A 21,810-nucleotide genomic window follows, 5' to 3' on the forward strand; every position below is an offset into this window, starting at 1 on the left:
AAAAACAAAATGCATCTGAGGGTCAGATGAGCACAGGCATGAAGAAAGGCTTTCATAATTGGTGGTTATTGCTGGTATTACACATAAGGTTAGGGAAAATACATTGATCTATCTGAATCTCCAACTTCTTATCTGTGAAGCGGGGAATGATAATAGCATTTTGACAGAATTTCACTGGATCTTTGATATAATGTATGTAACACAGCACAGCATCTGAATGTAATAGGCAATCAATCATTTTATTCCATCTGCCAATATTTCTTTGGCCTTTTATTTTTTAAACATCCATGTCAATTAATATTTACTTAGTAAACATAATTTTAGAGGATTGTACAAAGTGAAAGTCTGGGCAAGTAAAAGGTACAGTTAAGAGCACAGATAATCAAGATTCTAATCCCAATTTTGTCTGTTACCACTCTTATAACTTTTAGCAAATATATGACCTCTCTGTGCCTTAGATTCCTTGCCTTTGTAGTATCTTAGGGCTACTATAGTGCCTATTTGGTCTGATTGTTGTAAGAATTAAATAAATGAATATATAAAATTCAGTTCAAGTAGCACATGACAAACAATAAGTGCTAAATAAGTACTTGCTATCATTATTTCCTGAAAGAAGGTCCAAAAAAATAACTTTTCAAATTCATAAACACACAGATGTAGGCATGCTTTCACATTTGCATTTACTCGCTTGTGCATAAACATATCTACTTTGATTAGCCAAAGGTGAATAAGAATAAGCTTAACCCAATATTGAATTGAACTGACAAATTAGTTATGAACTAATTTCAGTACAGTGGATTCTACTAAAAGAAATTCTTTTTCCTTATTATAGGGAGGATGAGTATTATATTGAAGATATACCAATTTATGGTAACTTAGATGATGTGGTCCCAGGTAAGTTTCACTTATTCAGAAATTATCTGACCTATAAATTAATACATCCCCTTCCTACTTAATTCCACAAAGAATTTGAGGTGGCTTATTTTTTTGTCACAATCACATTTAAATATCCCAATGATAACCATAAATTTAAGTATGATTAGCATATCATTTAGTATGTATTTCCAAACCACACATTATAAATGTATCACAACACAAGGTATAAATTGACATCCCATTTCTGTATGCACTCCATTTTACTCTAGTAGTAATGAGAACACAGGAAGACTCTATTACATGAATTTTGACACATACAGAATTCTGTGAAATACTATTTCTAGAACACAACATAACCCACCTGGGGAAACAGTGCTTTATACATTATATACAAAAACAAATCTACAGTGAAATATCTGAAATAATAAACACGTTTCCTGGTTTCCCTTGTTTTAACTCATTCTTTGTAAGTAGAGAGCCAGGAGCTATTTTGATGGCAAGTGGGGAGAGAGAAGAGCTAAATCATCACCGAGTGGGTTATATATTCTTGTTCTTGGGTGACAAGTACTCATTAATTCCCAGCATCTCTTACTACCTGAAACACCCCAACCACCCAAAAAGAAAATACCCCAAATTCCTCAAAACAGACAATTATGGTCTGATGAGAGAAGCCAGGAGGGTAATGCCAGCATTGAAGCTCATCCTTGCCTTGTAAGCAGTTCACTTAATTCACACAAGGAGAATGGGGGCTGAACTCCTGTGGATCTCTGAGTCCCAGGCACAGAGATTTCTGGGAATGGAATAAATTGATCTTAACATAACAGTGTGGAATTCTCCTAAAGTTAGGACTGTGGGAGCTTTATAGGATTCAAGAATTTATATAATTGTTGTCTTTCTTCCATTGTAAAGTACCCTGTAACCCCTGTACTCTGAAGAATCATGCTTTTCAGGCATGAACTATTAAAACAAATTTGCCCTTCTGTTTCACCTTGGAGAATCATGGTGCTCACCTATAATATTTGAGGACTTCATTTATTATGTATTCTTATGGCTTGAATCCCACAGTACCTATAATTATTTCCATATCTAAGTGAGGACAGGGGTCACTCCCACAGGTTCTGATATAGTAGGTCCAGGGTAGGGCCTAGGAATCTGCTATTTAACAAGCATCTCAGGTGATTCTAATGCATGTTTTCCATGGACTATGCTTTGAAAAATATCATCCTATGAACCCTTTCTTTTGTGTTGCTTTCAGAAAGGGTTTAATAATTATGAGGTACCTTATATTATAGTAAATATACCTTTTTTAATGGGTTCAACTTGGAGCAGTCCATATTTCTGCTAGGTTGCTGGCCATTCTACCAGTCATGAAATCTCTTTCCTCTCTCTTTTAAATAGATGAATCTGGGGTAAGAAAAGCATTTGTGATTCAATAAGCAAATCCTCACAGGCTGAAATGAGTGCAGAGATCTCCAAGTACTTAGAATCAGTATTAGACAGCCCACATGTTGAACAGACTGACTGAACTGTCCTGTCACTGATTTATGGAACAAAAATCATAATCTAAATCTTATTTTTCGAAAATAAGATTTAAGGTTTATAATGCTCCAATAAAACTTCTTACTCATGGAAAAAATTACCAAATCATAACCATCAATGCAGGCGCACTGTTCATTATGCCACCATGCAGCATATGTAATCATACTTAAATAGAAGAGAACACGAGCAAAAATTTAATTCATGGCAGCTCTATAACATCTAAATGGTAGTTTGAGACTATCATGTTCTACAAATGACTATGATCTAGTCCTTGTCCCAAGTGACCTCTTTTTGTCTTATTGTTAACACTGTGGGCAAACTATTTCACCATCTGACCTGCAGAGAATAGTTAGTACTTTCTTACCTCTTTGCATCTTCATGAAAAAGACAAGTTAAATGATTCTTGTGGGCTTCACGTTTACAGTTAAATGTTGTTTGGGTCATGTGTTTTTATTTGTGCCAGCATATTTTGTTTTTCCATTGTGAATTATAATCTTTTCAACTCCTAAGAATCAACGGATGAAAATTGCTATGAACAAATGAAAGCCCGACCAGAGGTATCTGTGAAAGAACTGCAGGAAGCCACCCCACCTGCACAGGTGAGTTGTTTTCTGTATCAGGGGTCAAGTTTAGTCTAGATCACAGCACAGTTGCAGGTTTTAAGAGCAGAAAAGGAATGAATTCTGATGCACAACGAAAGCAGCTGTTAGAAATTTTGCAGTCTGAATGTGTCAAGTTCTGGGACCTGAGCTCTAAAGGGAAACTAAAAGGCAAGTAAACACTACTCAGACCCATATTCGAAGAGTCAAAATTGCGTGCAATTACAAAGGCAATAGATTTAAATGGAAAAGTTGATTCTCTTCCTAAATAATCAATTAAGTTTTTACTTCCAGATTGAAAAAATTATGTGTGTCACAGAGATAAATATAAAAATTGGCACATATATAATGCTTACAAGACCTAGATGTTAGTCATTTGGGGGGAAGGGGAGAAAGAGAAAGAGAGAGAGAAGTTTAGTTAAAAGGTAAATTAGCTGGATATAAATTGCCATATTTCTATTTTACAAGGCAAGTAAGTGTAGATTTTCATACAAGTCCTATGTCTTTGGTCTTATGGCAAGAGATTTACACCCAGCTTCAGTGGAGTTAGGCAGGGAGAGAGCTTAAACAAAAATATAGGAAAACCCTAGAAGAAATGAATGATTTCTTCTTTTTCTACCACAATCAGATCAACCTACTCAGACTGACTTCATCAAAAGTCATTCACAATTCTTAGTCTACGTGCTGCTAAAGTATAAATTCAGTTAAAATAGTTCTTATTCTTTCTTCTCTAAGATTTTGTTCCTTCAATGACGTGCACTCTTGCTACTGTCTAGAAAGAGCCATGGGGACAATATTTCCTATTCAATTGTTATGTGTCAGGCCTTGTATTATGTCTTTATATACATTATCTTCTCAGGTTTTTATGAGGGAAGCAGCATTATTGTTCCCACTTGACAGTCTTGAAAGGAATGAAAAACTTGCCCTAGACCTCTCATGTACTAGGTGGGGAGACAGAACCTACACTTAGTCCTGTTTAACAGAAAATATTCTTCTTCCTAAGATAGGTCACATCTTGGAAATTTCTCAATAAGGTAGAATTTTTTTGTTTTTCTTTATAAAAATCCATACACAATCAAAATTCTGGAAATTTTTATTAAGAAACCAAGATGTGGTGAGGTTTAAGCAAATATAAAGTTGCTCTCTGTTGGGCAAACCTGTCATCTGATGTTCAATTAATTGTAAAATGTAGTTTTAGGTAGAAGGTATGAAAAACTACATGTTACAACATGACCTGCTAAATCCATGATAATGAAAAGAAAGCCTCTTAAATAAGGTTACCATATAACCATACCATCTGAACTGTAGACAGACTCACAGCACCTTAGCTGTCATCAAACTGAGAATTTGGGCTAGAAGTTGCTATTAATACATACGAAACAAACAGACCAGCTTTATTTGAGTTGTGTCTGGTTTTTACTAAAGTGGAAATTGTAAAAAGCCTTCAAATGTCTTTAAAAGTCTTCTATTCTATAAATTATATAATTGAAGATACTTTAAGGAGATTAGTTTTTATTCTATTATACCCCTCTCACAAATTTATTTTCACAAAATTTAGTAATTTATTTATATTTGTTCAATTCCATTTAATTAGAATAACCATTAGCTTCAAAAATACTGCCCAATTTGCTACTACAACGCTTACTTCATTACTAGAGTTGATTACAAAAGCGTAAGGAATCTGTGATATTATGCATAAAGCTTGATGGATGAAGTATTTGTTGAAAAATGGAGATAAATTTCTTGCCCTTTGAGAAGTTCAGAACTTGTAATTTCAGTATCAGGAAACCTAATAATAAAATGAGTCCACAAGAATTCTCATATACTAAAATATTTGAGGGACACAAGTGTGAGCTTGCTCCTCTTCTCTTATCTCCTTGTCAAAATCTCTCATCAATCTCTCCTTTCTCTCCTTTCCAAAGCCAGTGCTATTCCTTATGCTCTTGACCATTTCTCCTATTTCTTTCAAGATCTTGCACATTAAATTATTTGTCTCCATTACTCACTTTTTAAAACTATTTTGCTCTGGCTGGGTGGCTCAGCTGGCTGGAGCATCTTCCTATATGCCAAAGGGTTGCAGGTTTGATTCCTGGTAAGGGCACATACCTAGTTTGCAGGGTTGGGAGCATATGATAGGAAACTAGTCAATGTTTCTCTCTCTCTCTCAGATTAATTTTAAAAATTCTATCTACTTACCTAACAATATGCACAAATCATGCCAATATTTAAAAACCAAACAACAAAGCTTTACTTCAACTTGTTTATCTCTCTAACTACTAAACTGATTTTTACTTTCCTCTACTAATTTCATTTCTTTCCACAGACACATATTCTTATACACTTGGCTATATATTTTCCACTCATGCACTCCACTGAAGTAACACTTTTGAAACCACAAGTGACTATGTCATGTACAATTTGTGGTTCTTTTCCAGGATCACAGTTTTTGAACTCTGCAGCAATAGATAAAGTTGTCCAATTATTGATCAGATATACATTATTGGAATGCTCTAAGTTAAAAATGTGAAACCCAATTGAAACCACTTTAGCATTAGAGGAAAATCAGTGGCTTACATGACAGGGAGCTGTAAGGGTATATTTTGTTTTTGAGATCACTGACTATGAGGGCTTTCTTTGTTTATCCTCCCTCCCTGCATCCCTCTGTAACTGACTTCATTCTCTTCTCTTACCACAGACTCTTCCACTGAGGCTGGTCAAGCCACTGGAAGACACAGATTTTCTTTCTTTCAGCTCCAGGAAACAACATGTTTTCTATTCCTGCACCTGTACATCAATCCCAAACATGCCATATACTTGGTTCTCCTGACACCACATGTTATCTATTCTTGGGCCAACTTCTGTTGTCAGGGTGATGGATGATGTGATTGTTTCTAGCCTAGGTCATATGCTTGTCCTGTGCTGGCCTTGGGTACAGCACTTTAATCTAGGACCAGGTAAGGAAGAGAACTTTCCAAAGGAAAATGAAGAATGAAGAATTTATGAGAGAGAGAGAGAGAGAGAGAGAGAGAGAGAGAGAAAGAAAGAAAAGCATAGAATAGAACAAAGTACTGGACAGATGCAAAAGATATCTATCCCTTTGCAATGCTGGTTATTTCTCATTATTTCTGAACACCAGTGACATCTCTTTCTGTCTGGGCAAAGAAAAAAGCAGCTAAATTCATACGGTGAGTCAGGGAGCAGTGAATTGTCCAGTTTGCCTGAAATACAGAGTTTATGTAGGGGAGTAGTAGGAACCAAAATGTAAAAGGTGAAGTAGCATCAACCATGGAAAGCCTTGAGTGTCAGGATATGAAATTCAGATCTTAGTACATAGGCTAAAATTTTGGAGACAGGATGGTAAAAATATGAAAGCTGTACCTTAGGAAGATAGTTTGAATATCCTGGCAGAGGGAAGAGACTAGAGCAAAGATGCCAGTTAGGCAGCTATTGCAATTTTCCAGAAATGATTATTTTATAAATAAAAAGTCAGACAAAAATACCAGAGAAAGTGTAAGTAGAACCATCTTTTCTGTCTGGGAGAAAATATAACACATTTAACTCTCAGCATCAAAATGAGTGCAACAAGGAGATGCTTTATTAGGGATTTAGTTAATCCAATGTTGCTTCATTACCCCTTCCCTCACACATTGATATAAGTTTGGCCTACTCATAAAGGTAAATCCTTAATACAGAAAATTTTATTTATTCAACAGCTGTCTTAAAGTTTCAGCCTGTAAATTCTAATAAGTATAATCTCCCATAACTTACTTTTGGACAATGGTTATAGCTTCCATATATGTTATCTTTATTTACTTATATACTGTGATTTAGGTACTTTCATTTTATAAGCAAGAAGAATGAGACTCAGAATATTATTTTTAAAATAGCCCAAGGTTTCATGATTAGTATGTTACAGAATCAGAATTCAATCCTCAGCTTTCCATCACCAAATTCAAGGTCTTGCCTTTCAGCCTATTGGTTCCCCAAGTTTCCCTAGTCTCTAGTTCTTCCTGTTCTAGTACTAACCCAGCTCTAGGCCAGAGAGAACTATGAGACTCTCTTAGATATGAACAAATATCTCCAAGGCCAACCCAGAAGAAACTCAAAGGGGACCTGGGGGTTAGCAGGAGGAAGAAAATAGTAAAGAAAGATGAGAAATGTATTTCTTGCCAAATACTAGACATATAAATCAACACTATTATTTTTATACTTCTGAATCTCAAAAAGGTAGTATGGCTGGGGACTTTTGTGGATACTGTTAGCAGTCCCCAACATTTTTGGCACCAGGGACTGGTTTCATGGAAGACAATTTTCTACAGACTGGGGTGAGGGGATGGTTTTGGGATGATTCAAGCTCATTACATTCAAATTCACCTCATTATGTGGTGCCCAGTTCCTAACAGGCCCGAACCAGTGCCAGTTTGCAGCCCAGAGGCTGGGGACCCCTGTATTAAATGACTAGTTATTAAACATGTAAAACAGGCCTTGTGATTTGTTAAATTCCTTCCTATCATGCTTGGTCCCAGTTTAACAAATTGGACTATTGCTACTTGGTAAGAGCAATATAGAGCAAGAGCTCCCCAAGGTAAAGGCAGAGGAGAGACAGGTAAGAATCCATCTAAACGTACATAAATATTTTGAGTATAAGAAAGAAATAAAACTATACAAACAAAAAATTTATGTAAGCACTGCTTTCCACTAAAAAAATCTTGAGTTAACTATTATTTTTTATCATCATTCTGACAAATTTGGCATAACCAGGCAGCCAAAGTCGAGAAAACAAGCTTTTGCTTTTCATAGGACTTAGAGATTCCCAGAAGTCATCAAAGTAAAAGAATGGGCTAAAAATGAAAAATTAATATGTCTTTCTTTTTAGGCAATCGATGAAACACAGATGTTTTATGCCCAGCTGAATTACAACTGTGAGGGGAAGCACAGAAAGCCCAAGAAACAAAATACTTATTTGTCAGACAAGAATGAAGACAAGCCGTTACCTGGAACAAACACCAGCCTTTCTAAGACTGGTCTGGTAGATAGTTCCCCACCCGACAGCCAGGCAGTAGAGGAAAACATTCATGATGATCCTGTTAGACTGGTTGGATTGATTCGTGCAAAGAGAGAACCTATAAATTAGCTGGACTATGATTAAGCTCTTATCGATGAAGATTGTGAAGGAAAACAAGATCTCTATAGATGACACAGCATGATTTGATCATTTGTTGGTGGGATGGTGGCTTACCTCTTATCCAAAGCTTACGTTCTTGTACACTGAATGTAATGTCATGAAAATTAGTTATTTGAATTAGTTATTTGCATTCACTTTTAAGATGTCTAATAGCTAAATGTAAAATAAATCAAGTTTGTAAACTGAGCTTGATGACATTGTTGCAACTTCACCAATACTCTTAATACTAAGTGAAATAAAAAAAAAATTTCAAGCATTAAGTATGCTCTGAAACATATTAGAAGAAGAATAAAAGTCAATTTTTAAAAACCATTTCACTTTTCTAACCAACACAAAACACCCCATAATTAGAATAAATTATTTTTTAAGTTTTTATTGAAATAATTGGAGTGACTGGTTAATAAAATTATATAGGTTTCAGGTGTACAATTCTATAATACATCATCTGTATATCTGTATATTTCATTGTGTTCATCACCCCAAGTCAAGTCTCTTTTCATCTCCATTTATACCTTCTTTACACTCTTCTACCTCCCCCCACCATTTCCCTTTCCCCATGGTAAACACCATAGTGTTGTCTGTGTCTATGAGGTTTTGTTTGTTTTAAACCCCTCACCCTTTTCACTCAGTCCCCAAACCCCTGCCCCTTAAAGAGCTCTCAGACTGTTTTCTGTATCTATAAGTCTGTTTCTATTTTGTTTATTAGATTTCACATAGTGAAATCATATGGTATTTGTCTTTCTCTGACTGGCTTATTTAATTTAGCATAATACTCTCCATGTCCACCCATGTTGTCGCAAAAGATAAGGCTTTCTTCTTTTTTAAAAGCTGAGCAGTATTGTACTGTGTAAATGTATCACATCTTTTTTATTCACTCTTCTGTTGATGGGCACTGGGGCTTCTTCTAAGTCTTGGCTATTGTAAATAATGCTGCAATGAACTTTAGGGGTACATATACTCTATCAAATCAGTGTTTTGGGTTTCTTCAGATACATTCCCAGAAATGGAATCACTGGGTCATAAGGAGGAAGAAATTTCTGATTGAAAAGCATAAGAGACATTCAAATATATTCCTAAGAGAAGTGGGGTAATCTTCATAAGTATTTTTTTCCAAATAGAAATAATTTATTAATTTTAAAACTTATTATAAAATTAACACATGCTTCTTGTAATAATAAATAAGTATCAGAAAAAAATTAGAAATTCCTGTCCTGGCTGGTGTGGCTCAGTGACTTGAGCACCGGCCTGAGAACTGAGAGGTTGGAGGTTCGATTCCCTTTCAGGGCACATGCCTGGATTGTGGGCTGGGTCCCCAATTGGAGATGTGAGACAGACAGCTGATTGATGTATCTCTCACATGTTTCTTTCCCTCTCTTTCTCATTTCCTTCCCCTTTCTCTAGAAGTAATTAAAATCTTAATAATCACTATGAGCAACTTCATATGTATCCTTCTAAATATTTTTCTGGGCATGCCCATGTACATATATTGATTATTATTATTTTTAAACAAGAAAAGGAGTGATTATAAATTAAAATTTTTTTCACTCATCAATATATTGTGAATTTATTTCCATTGTGATTTTTAACTATAAATATAATTCTATATTGTAATTTTAATGCTTGCATAGCATCACATTGATGAATACATCAGAATTTACTTAAATAATTTTGAAGTACATTTAGTTAATTTTCAAATTCTGTTTTTTGCTTTTATGAATAACATTGTGATGATAATGCATCTCCACACATGTTTGATTTTCTGACTTCTTGTGTAGGAATTGTTTTAAAAAGTGTGCATATTGTGAATCTCTGTAGAATATATTACTAAAAGGTGAACAGTTTAGCCAAAGTATATGTTCAATTTCAATTCTGTTAAATGGTCCCAAATATCTCTCCAAAAAGTTACTTAAAATAAGTCATCTCTGTTATCTCTCTCCATTTGGAATAGGAGTTTAATTGTGTCTCAAAGCACCACTGACCAAGATAACTGTCCAGGGCAGCCACCAGCCCTGCCCTCTGACCAGAGCTTAGTGGATTTTATTCATTCTTCTTTCGGTTCTTTATTGAGCTCTTGCTGCAGCTTAGGCATGAAGTTAGATACTGGTATACAATGAGAGGGAAACAGAGAACCTGCCCACATGGAACTTATAGGCTAGTAGAAAAGATGAATATTAGGTTAACAAAAAGTGTAGCTACTAGTAGTAAAAATACTATTAAGAAAAGAGAAAAATGAAAAATCATAATGGAAAAAAGTCACCTCTGAAGAGGAAAATTTAATTTTGAGAATTGAGGAATGAGAAGGAGTCACCCATGTAAAGACAGAGAAAGGAAGGGCACGTTGTTATGTAAGAATTCTATCCATATTTGGGAACACCTACTTCATGCAATAATCATTTCCATTATGAATCTGTATAAAATTAAATGCCAATAATTTAAAGTAAAATATTTGAAGTTGTCCACTATGTCATAGGAAATGCAAAATATAGTAATATCTAAGGGCAGAAAAAAGAAATTGTGTTTCTGATTCCAGGAAAGAACCAAAAACACCACAAGAAATAGAATTAATAATTAATTAATAATTACTTAGACTTTAAATTTTATTTTCAAATTAAAATAAAATCTTTGCTGTCATATGTTTATATCATTTTACATTTATATACATACCATGGTTCAGCTAAAATAAATTTTGATTGTATTTTTGGCAGTTATTTTTTCCTACATCTATTTTACATCATTCATTTACTTTGTTTAACTTCCAAAGATATTTAAATTTTTTGCTTCTGATTTACATCATTTAAATTTCACTCAACATTTTGAGCTTTATGCATTAAACATGTCTGATGACTGATAATTGGGAAGGTTTTTAACTATAAATTCAAATTCTATAATAGATATAAAGCTATTCAAGTTATCTATTTCCTGTAGGATGAACTTTAGTTGTTTGTGTCTTTCAAAGAATTTCTCTCTCTCACCTAAGTTGATAAATTCAAAAAATTTCCATATTATTTTTTAAGTATCTGTAGAATCTATAGTGATTTCAACTCTCTTTGATACTCACAATTTGCTTCTATTTTTCCTGATCTATTCAGTTTTATTAATTGTATTGATTTCCACAAAGAACCAGTTATTGTTCACATGTTTTTTCTATTGTTTTTATGTTTCATTACACTGATCTGTCCTCTGATCAATATCATATTTTTCTTCTACTAATTCTGTGTTTCATTTGTTCTTTACTTTTTAGCTTCTTAACTTGGAAACTAAGGTCATTAATACAAGACTTCTTCTTGTTTAAAATAATCATTTAATTTCATAAATTTTGCTTTTTAAAACTATTGTTTTGCCTTAGCTGCACCTCACAATTGATATCATTTTTATTCATTTCTATACTTCCAGATACCCTTTTGATTTCTTCTTTGACCTATGGGCTACTTAGAAGTGTATTACTTAGTTTCCAAATATTTGAGAATATTTTGTATCTTTTTTTAAAAATTGTTTTTCTCAGTTTTAATTTCTAATGGAACAAGTTATTTTTAATTTGTTATTATCATTAGTTTTATTGTATTTTTCCATTACCATTTAACCCCCCATGCCCTCTTCCACCATCTTTCCCACCTTACCATCACCTCCCCCCAACCCCTGCCTCAGACAAACAAACACCACACTGTTGTCCGTGTCCATGAGTTCTTTCTTTTTCCTTAATTAATTTCTAATTTAATCCCATTGTGGTCAGAAAGCATAACTTCAATCCTTTTAAAATTTATTGAGCCTTCCTTTATTGCCCAGAATATAGTTTATCTTAATGGATGATAGTGTGCACTTAAAAAAATGTATATTTTATTGTTGTTGGGTAGAGTGTTCTATAAATTTCAATTAGGTCAGTTTGATTAAAAGAGCTTTTCAAGTCTTCTCTAGTCTTATTGATTTTGCCTACCTATTCTATTTACTTGGAGGGAAATGTTGAAATCCTGACTATAATTGTCTAAATAGACCTTTGTTTAATTCTCAATGCCATTCTATCAGTTTTGTTTCATGTATTTGGAAGCTCTATTATTAGGTGCATAAATGTTTAGAAGCATTATGGTTTTTAAAAATATATGTAATATTTCTTGGGTTTACTCTTCTCTAAAAAAATAATTAAAATTTATCCCAAATAAACAGAAAGAAAATATATAAATTTAGGTAGATAATTGAAAAAAGTATGACAATAGATATGAAAGGTTTATTCCTAAAAACCTTTTCACTTTGGAAGAAGATTTTGAAAATGTCTGCTTTAAAGATATTTTAATAGATTTTCCAAAGTATATTCTTTCCTTTTAAATCCTTCTAATTTACATCAGTTCTCCCCAAATATTTAACCCCCATTTAGATCTTACAACATCCACTGTAATCCAGTACACAAATGTAGCTCTTTATTAACATAATGGCCAAGCATTTACTCTTTTCTTAGTTTTTGCCTTCTTTTCTTCGTATGTTTTATTGATTGTGCTGTTACAGTTGTCCCAATTTCTTTTTCCTTTGCGTCCCTCTACTCAGGAAACCCCTCCCTCCAGCAGTCCCCCTCCCCCCACTTAGTCCATGTGCATGAGTCGTGCATATAAGTTCTTCTCAACATCCCCTGTCCATTCTGCACCCTCCTACTATGCTAGTTTTTACCTTCTTAACTGCTTTGTTTCACATATAATGTTAGTCCTCCTCTCTGTGACATCCACTGCTTTCATTGGCTTCTTCGTCCTGGCTATCATCTTTATACAGATTCTTTTTAAAAATGATATACTGTTTATGTTATTACAATTGTCTCAATTATTTTCCCCTTTACCCACTTCCACTCAGCCTGCCCTCACTTCCATAGTCAATCCCCAGACTGTTGTCCACGCCATAGGTCTTTCATGTATGTTCTTTGACTAATCCCTTCCCCTTCTTTCTATCTCCCTCCTCTTCTCTTACAGCTGTCAGTTATTCCATGATTCTATGCCTCTGGTTCTATTTGGCTCATTAGTTTATTTTGTTCATTAGATTCCTCTTATAAGTGAGATTCTGTGGCATTTGTCTTTCACTGAGTGGCTTTTTCACTTAGCATAATAGTCTCCAGTTCCATTCATGCAGTCACAAAAGGTAGGAATTTCTTCTTTTTTTCTGTTGCATAAGTAGTCCATTGTATAAGCATACCACAGCATTTAGACTGTTCCCAGCACTTGACTATTGTAAATATAGCTGCTATAAACATAGGAATGCATACAATTTTTTAAATTGGTGTTTAGGGATTCTTAGGGTATTTTTTTTTAGCAGTGAAATTGCTGTGTCTAAAGGTAATTCCATTTTTAGTTTTTTGAGGAAACTCCATACTGTTTTCCATAGTGGCTGCACCAGTCTGCATTGCCACCAACAGTGCACCAGAGTTCCCGTTTCTCCACATCCTTGTCAGCACTTGCTGTGTGTTGATTTGTTAATAATGGTCATTCTAACTGGAGTGAAGTCATATCTCATTGTGGTTTTAATTTACATCTTTCTGATGGCTAGTGAGGTAGAGCATTTTTTCTTATGTCTATTAGCCATCTGTATATCTTATTTGGAGAAATGTCTATTCAGGTCCTTTGTCCATTTTTTAATTGGATTGTTTGTCTTTTTGGTGTTCAGTTGTATGAGTTCATTATACATTTTGGATATTAAACCCTTATCTTGTATATCATTGGCAAATATGTTCTCCCATAGAGTTGGTTCCCTTTTCTTTTTTTTTTTTAATGTTTTTTATTGATTATATTGTTACAACAGTTCCAATTTTCTCCCCCTAGTTCCCCTCCACCCAGCACCCCCCTCCCCCAGCAATCCCCCCCAAGTCCATACCCCTGGTTCGTAAAAATTAACTATCCCCCCCCTCTCAAATATTAGGACCCTTTGTAATCTTGTAAAGGACAATGGGCGAAGGTCTCAAGCTCCTCTAGCTGCTTCAAGCTGGACATGGTCGTCATCCTACCTACACTTGGGTCCAGAAAACCCTAATAAGAGTGGGGGTGTGGAGGAGAGGGTGGCCTTCCCACATGGGGAAGGATTGTGCAGACTCCAAGTCAGTTGGCTGTCTCCGGTCAACGGCGTGCTTGGTTTAACAGGCTGGTGTCCTTGTTGTGTTCTGGGGGCAACAGATTTGGCGAAAAGGGTTAAAAGACATCATTCAATCCATAACTACTAGATGAAAAAGGCAGGGATTAATTTTTCAATGTTCCATATTAGGGGAAAAAAAAAAAAAAAAGGCTTCTTTGTAAGAAGGTGTGCTAGGCACATCTCGCTTGTCCAAAACCCTTTTGCCCATTATACTTAGTTTGGGCTGAGGTAAATAGTTTAGGTTTTTTCCCCCTCTCAGACCTCTGGGCCTTTTCTGTCCAAGCCATTAGGATAGAAAAGAGAAACCCGTTTTAAAGTGAAGCCCACAGACCACCCCATTCTTCCCCAACCCAGCCATTTAGTTCAGCCAAACCGTTGAGTCTCAGGAAGCAGCGCTGCAGAGAGGATTAAGTGAGGCTTATGCGTACAGATAATCACTCAGGTAATGCGATCATAGGCTTATGTCCTTTGAAAACAAAAAACACGTGTTAATTTATGTAACATAACCCGCAAACAAGTTTCTAAATCTGGAGAAGAAACTTTTAAGACGGTTAGTTGCCCTGTTTTATACTCTACTACTGATCATTGTGATTTTCCTTGAATAATAATTTTTCTCCCTAAGGTTACCCTCCTTGTCTTTAAAGGGACTACATTAAGTCCATTTTTAATTTATCCTGTTCGTTTGCATAAACATAACAAGAGCAGCAAATGATCACTTATGATCTTTAGTTCTGCTTTGCTGGAACTTACCCAAGGAATATTTGGGGTGACCTTCAGTCTGTTCTTCAGGGCACAGAAGCTGTGCCACATATCTGGCATTCATCCTTGCCTGTACACACCTGTTTTTTCCAAGTCTTTCTGGTCTTTCCTTGTGCCTTAAGGTCCCTTCTAGCCATCTTTCAGGAAAACAACCTTCGTTCCTTCCCTGGAAAGATTGCTGTGGACCGCACAACCAACCATGGTACCAGGTCTTTTATCTCACGGGCTTTTATTACCTTTGAAAGTCATTCCCAGTTCCTCAGGGCTTTCTGGTAACAATCTGAGCCCAAGTATGTTTCTTTTAGGCTTGACATTCCAGTCAAAGACTTGGTCAAAAAAAAAAAAAAGAACCTCTGTTGACAACTGGTCTTATTAGTTCTATGCAAAGGAACTTATGTCATTACTTACTTGTTTAGAATGCCAGATTCTGGAGGGATCAAATAGGGAGAAAAATATACAACGTGAAGGAAAATCTTTGTCCTAATATTCACTGAACTGGCATTTCCATTCTTCATATTTTCATTTTTCCCCCACTAAAAAATGTTTGTTTGTTTTTCCATTACAGTTGTCTCACTTTTTTAGCCCTCTTGTTTCCCTGCACCCTGTCCCTCCCCTCCCCCACATTTAGTCCCCACTCAGTTGCACCTGTCTGTGGGTCATTCATATATATATATATTTTTTAACTTGACCCATCCCCTTACACCTTTCTTTTCCTCCCCCCCGCCCCCCTTGTTACTGTTAGTCTACTTCTTGTTTACATACCTCTGGTTCAATTTTGCTCTTTTGTTTGTGTTGTTCATTAGTTTCCTGTAATAGGTGACAGCATAAGGTATTTTTCTTTTGTTGCCTGGCTTATTTCACTAAGCATAATTTTCTCTAGTTCCATCCATGTTGTTGCAAATGGTAGAAGTTCCTTCTTTCTTTCTGCTACATAGAATTCCATTGTGTAAATGTACCACAGTTTTTTGATCCACTCATCTACAGATGGGCACTTAGGTTGTTTCCAGCACTTGGCTATTGTAAATAGTGCTGCTATGAACATTGGAGTGCATAGGTTCTTTTGAATTGGTGTTTCGGGATTTTTTGGATATAATCCTAGCAATGGAATTGCTGGTTCAAAAGGCAGTTCCATTTTTAGTTTTTTAAGGAAATTCCAAACTGTTTTCCACAGTGGCTGCACCAATCTGCATTCCCATCAGCAATCCACCAGGGTTCCCGTTTCTCCGCATCCTCTCCAGCACAAGTTGTTTGTTGATTTGTTGATGATGGCCATTCTGACTGGTGTGAGGTGGTATCTCATTGTGGTTTTAATTTGCATCTCTCTGATGGCTAGTGATGTTGAGCATACTTTCATATGTCTATGGGCCCTCTGTATGTCTTCTTTGGAGAAGTGTTTGTTCAGGTCCTTTGCCCATTTTTTAATTGGGTTGTCTGTCTTCTTGGTGTTGAGTCGTATGAGTTCTTTATATATTTTGGAGATCAATCCCTTGTCTGAGATGTCATTGGCGAATATATTTTCCCATATGGTTGGTTTCCTTTGCATCTTGCTGATGTTTTCTTTAGCTGAGCAGAAACTTTTTAGTTTGATGTAGTCCCATTTGTTTATTCTTTCCTTTATTTCCCTTGCCTTAGGAGATATATCAGTGAAAATGTTGCTACGTGGGATATCTGAAATTTTCCTGCCTATTTTTTCCTCTAGGACTTTTATGGTGTCACGGCTTACATTTAAGTCTTTGATCCATTTTGAGTTTATTCTGGTGTATGGTGTGAGCTGGTGGTCTAGTTTCATTTTTTTGCATGTCCCTGTCCAGTTCTCCCAACACCATTTGTTGAAGAGACTCTTTTCACTCCATTTGATGTTCTTTCCCCCTTTGTCAAATATTAGTTGACCATATGAACCTGGGCTTATTTTTGGGGTCTCTATTCTGTTCTATTGATCTATATGTCTGTTTTTATGCCAGTACCAGACTGTTTTGATTACCGTGGCCTTGTAGTATAGTTTGATATCGGGTATTGTGATTCCTCCTACTGTGTTCTGCCTCAAAATTGCTGTGGCTATTCGGGCTCTTTTTTGGTTCCATATAAATTTTTGAAGTATTTGTTCTAGTTCTGTGAAATATGTTGCTGGTATTTTAATAGGGATTGCATTGAATCTATAAATTGCTTTGGGTAGTATGGACATTTTAATGATGTTGATTCTTCCCATCCATGAGCATGGTATACGCTTCCATTTATTTGTATCATCTTTAATTTCTTTCTTCAGTGTTATGTAGTTTTCTGTGTACAGGTCTTTTACCTCTTTGGTTAAGTTTATTCCTAGGTATTTTATTTTTCTTGTTGCTATGGTAAATGGGATTTTTCTTTCAGTTTCTATCTCTGAGTTTTTATTGTTGGTGTATAAAAATGCCTTCGATTTCTTAATATTGACTTTGTATCCTGCTATTTTGCCGAATTCACTTATTAGATTGAGTAATTTTTTTGTGGAGTCTAAAGGATTTTCTATGTACACTATCATGTCATCTGCAAATAATGACAGTTTTACTTCCTCTTTTACAATTTGGATGCCTTTTATTTCTCTTTCTTGTCTGATTGCTGTGGCTAGAACTTCCAAGACTATGTTGAATAGGAGTGGAGAGAGCGGACATCCTTGTCTTGTTCCTGATCTCAGGGGGAATGCTCTCAGTTTTTGCCCATTGAGTATGATGTTGGCTTCAGGTTTCTCATATATGGCCTTTATTATGTTGAGGTATGCTCTCTCTATTCCCATTTTGCTGAGAGTTTTTATCATAAATGGGTGTTGTACTTTATCAAATGCTTTTTCCGCATCTATTGATATGATCATGTGATTTTTGTCTTTCATTTTGTTTATGTGGTGTATCACGTTTATTGATTTGCGAATATTAAACCATCCTTGCATCCCTGGGATTAATCCTACTTGATTGTGGTGTATGATCTTTCTAATGTGTTGCTGGATCCGGTTTGCCAATATTTTGTTGAGGATTTTAGCATCTATGTTCATCAGCAATATTGGTCTGTAGTTTTCTTTCTTTGTTGTGTCTTGACCTGGTTTTGGAATTAGGGTTATACTGGCTTCATAGAATGAGTTTGGGAGTATTCCCTCTTCTTGTATCTTTTGGAATAGTCTGAGGAGGATAGGAGTTAGTTCTTTCCTAAATGTTTTGTAGAATTCACTTGTGAAGCCATCTGGTCCTGGGCTTTTGTGTGCTGGGAGTTTTTTGATTACTGCTTCAATTTCGCTAGCTGTTATTGGTCTATTCAGACTTTCTGCTTCTTCTTGATTCAGTTTGGGCAGACTATAGTTTTCCAGGAATCTGTCCATTTCCTCTAGGTTGTCAAATTTCTTGCCATACAGTTGTTCGTAATAATTTCTTATAATTCTTTGTATTTCTGTGGTATCAGTTGTGATTTCTCCTCTTTCATTTCTGATTTTATTTATTTGGGTTCTCTCTCTTTTTTTCTTGATGAGCCTGGCTAAAGGCTTGTTAATTTTGTTTATCTTTTCAAAGAACCAGCTCCTACTCTTGTTGATCTTTTGAATTGTTACTTTAGACTCTATGTCATTTAATTCTGCTCTGATCTTGATGATTTCCTTCCTTCTACTTGATCTGGGTTTTGCTTGTTGTTCTTCCTCTAGTTCTTGTAGCTGTAGGGTTAAATTTTTTATTAGAGATTCTTCTAGCTTTTTTAGGTAGGCTTGTATTGCTATGAACTTTCCTCTTAAGACTGCTTTCGCTGTATCCCATAGGTTTTGGGTTGTTGTGTGTTCATTATCATTGGTTTCCAGGAACTTTTTGATTTCTTCCTTGATGTCATTGTTAACCCATTCATTATTTAATAACATGTTATTCATTCTCCATGAGTTTGGATGTTTTTGAGTTTTTTCCTTGAGGTTGATTTCCAATTTTAAGGCATTGTGATCTGAGAAGATGCTTGATATAATTTCAATTTTCTTGAATTTATTGAGGCTTGTTTTGTGTCCTACCATGTGGTCTATCTTTGAAAATGTTCCATGTGCACTTGAGAAATATGTATATTTTGCTTCTTTGGGGTGTAAACTTCTATATATATCGACTAAGTCCATTTGATCTAAAGTGTTGTTCAGTGCCTCAATATCTTTGGTGTTTCTTTGCTTTGAAGATCTGTCCATTGTTGACAATGGGGTGTTAAAGTCCCCTACGATGAGTGTGTTGCTGCCTATATCTTTCTTGGAGTCTTTCAAAATTTTCCTTACATATTTGGGTGCTCCTAAGTTGGGTGCATATATATTTATAAGGGTTATATCTTCTTGATGGATTTTTCCCTTAAGTATTATGAAATGCCCTTCTTTGTCTCTTTTTATGGACTTTGCTGTGAAATCTGTTTTGTCTGATATAAGTATTGCTACCCCGGCTTTTTTTTCATGTCCATTTGCTTGGAATACATTTTTCCATCCCTTTACTTTCAGTCTGTGTAGATCTTTTGTTCTAAGGTGGGTCTCTTGTAGACAGCATATATGTGGGTCATTCTTTCTAATCCATTCAGCTACCCTATGTCTTTTAATTGGAGCGTTTAATCCATTTACGTTTAAGGTTATTACTGATAAGTACTTATTCATTGTCATTTTCCCCCTTTGTACTCGTGTTCTTCTCTGTTTCTCTCTGTTTCTTTATCTTCTTAGAGCAGACCCTTTAGCATCTCTTGCATTGCTGGTTTGGTGGAGATGTATTCTTTTAGTTTTTCTTTGTCTGAGAAACTCCTTATTTCGCCTTCCATTTTGAATGAGAGCCTTGCTGGGTAGAGTATTCTTGGTTGTAGGCCTTTGTTTTTCATTGCTTGGAATATTTTTTGCCATTCCCTTCTGGCTTGTAGTGTTTCTGCTGAGAAATCTGAGGATAGCCTTATTGGAGCTCCCTTGTATGTTATTAGTTGTTTCCCTCGTGCTGCTTTTAGGATTCTCTCTTTGTCTTTGGATGTTGCCATTTTAATTATGATGTGTCTTGAGGTGGGCCTGTTGGGGTTCATCTTCATTGGGACCCTCTGTGCCTCCTGGATTTGCGTGACTCTTTCTCTCCTCATGTGAGGGAAGTTTTCTGTCATTAGTTTTTCAAAGAGGTTTTCTATCCCTTGCTCTTCTTCTTCTCCTTCTGGAATTCCAATGATACGGATATTGTTACGTTTCATGTTGTCCTGCAGCTGTCTTAGAACCTCTTCAGTCTTGTTCAGTCTTTTTTCATTTTGTTGCATTGTCTGGGAGTTTTTGTGTACGTTGTCCTCCAGCTCGCTGATCCGATCTTCTGCTTCCTCTAGCCTGCTTTTAATTCCTTCTACTGTGTTCTTCAATTCAGAGATTGTATTCTTCATTTCCTCCTGGCTCTTATTGATAGTTTCCATGTCCTTTTTGATGCTGGTGTAATTCTCAGTAAGTTCCTTATAGTTCTTCTGGAGTTCACTATAGTTTTTCTGGAGTTCTTTGTAGTTTCCGCTGAGCTCATTTAGCTTCTCCATAATCCATGTTTTAAATTCTGTATCTGATATTTTTCTCCCCTCTATTTCATTTAGCACTCTTTCTGGGGATTCTACCTTTCCTTTTGATGGGGGGTTGTTTCTCTGTCTCCCCATTTTTGTGATTCCTTTTGTTTGTTGGTGCTTCTTAGAATGATCAGTTCTTCCTGGATCTGCCTCTGGTAGCGTCAGATCATGTACCAGACTGGCCCTAGGCAGCCTGTTGGAGACTTCCAGGGATCTACTGCCTTTGTCTCTCTTCTTTAGTTGTTACTATACTCAATCTGTGATCAGTCGTCAGGCTTAAGGACCGTGGGTGTGGCAACTTAATTCCTGTAGGCAGGGCTTTTATTTCCCCTTAGTATGACACCACTTGGAGGGGGATGGTCTGTCTGCTGTACTGGGGCTGAGTCAGCACTGGCTGGTCCTGGGAGGGGGTTAGTGTAGCTTCCACTTACTCCTCCGCCCTCCTGGATCTCCGTCTGTGTTGTCCTTGATGATATTTCTTTAATCTGTCTGGTTGTATTTCAGCTACTTTTTGGTGGATCTTTTTCTCTGGTTAGTTGATTGAGAGTCACTCTGCCCACCTTGTCTTGAGATCTTTTGTGAAGGTGCTGCTAAAACATAATTACACAACCCAGGCAAGAAACCCACACCCTCCAATGTCTCCCCCAAATACAATCCCACTATAGGCTGCAAATGAGCCCGTGTTAATATACTTGTGGAGATACTGGGACTCTTATTTCGTAGGAGAAACAGAAAGGAGTTGTTTTAAATGAAGGAAGGGTAATTTTTGAGCTGGAAGTTGATAGAGTATTAATATTAGCAATTGGGATCAAGGTTATGTAAGAGAGCAATTAACACTTACACTGTCTGTTTGAAAAGGAGGGGAGGGTTACAGTGTGGAGTGTGAAAGTGGAAGTGTATAGTATTAGGATTATATAATCAGTATATACTATATGATTAGCGTGGGAGGTAGGGTAGACACAACAGACATCCAGGTAGATAGACAGCCAGAAATTGAAAGAGAGGGCTGGGGAGGTTAGAAGGTAGGAAATAGATTGAGAGAGAATTTTTTAAGGATAAAAATACAGAGTAGAAAATAGCAAGACAGGAAGGGAGAGAGGAAAGAGAGAGAGAAAGTAGAGAAGAGAAGGGTAGGAGAGAGAACAAAAGAAGAAGGGGAGGTATAAGAGAGGGGACTGGATTAAAATTTTTTTTTAATTATATGTTATAAAAAAGATTAGGAGATTA

The 21,810-nt window shown here is 36.0% G+C and overlaps 1 protein-coding gene across 1 annotated transcript in view; it reads left to right on the plus strand.

The window, feature by feature from the left end:
- Nucleotides 1–8,415, plus strand: part of TRAT1 (T cell receptor associated transmembrane adaptor 1) — a 32,307-nt gene extending 23,892 nt beyond the window's left edge. The window contains exons 4-6 of the mRNA XM_090261339.1: nucleotides 833–894; nucleotides 2,926–3,014; nucleotides 7,891–8,415. Coding sequence (XP_090117465.1) covers nucleotides 833–894; nucleotides 2,926–3,014; nucleotides 7,891–8,148 — 409 coding nt within the window. The 3' untranslated portion in view covers nucleotides 8,149–8,415. The remainder of the gene's footprint in view (nucleotides 1–832; nucleotides 895–2,925; nucleotides 3,015–7,890) is intronic.
- Nucleotides 8,416–21,810: the final 13,395 nt, after the last annotated feature.

The sequence above is a fragment of the Furipterus horrens genome, unplaced genomic scaffold (assembly GCF_987537825.1).
Source record: "Furipterus horrens unplaced genomic scaffold, mFurHor1.1.pri manual_scaffold_1, whole genome shotgun sequence".
NCBI classification, from domain to species: Eukaryota; Metazoa; Chordata; class Mammalia; order Chiroptera; family Furipteridae; genus Furipterus; species Furipterus horrens.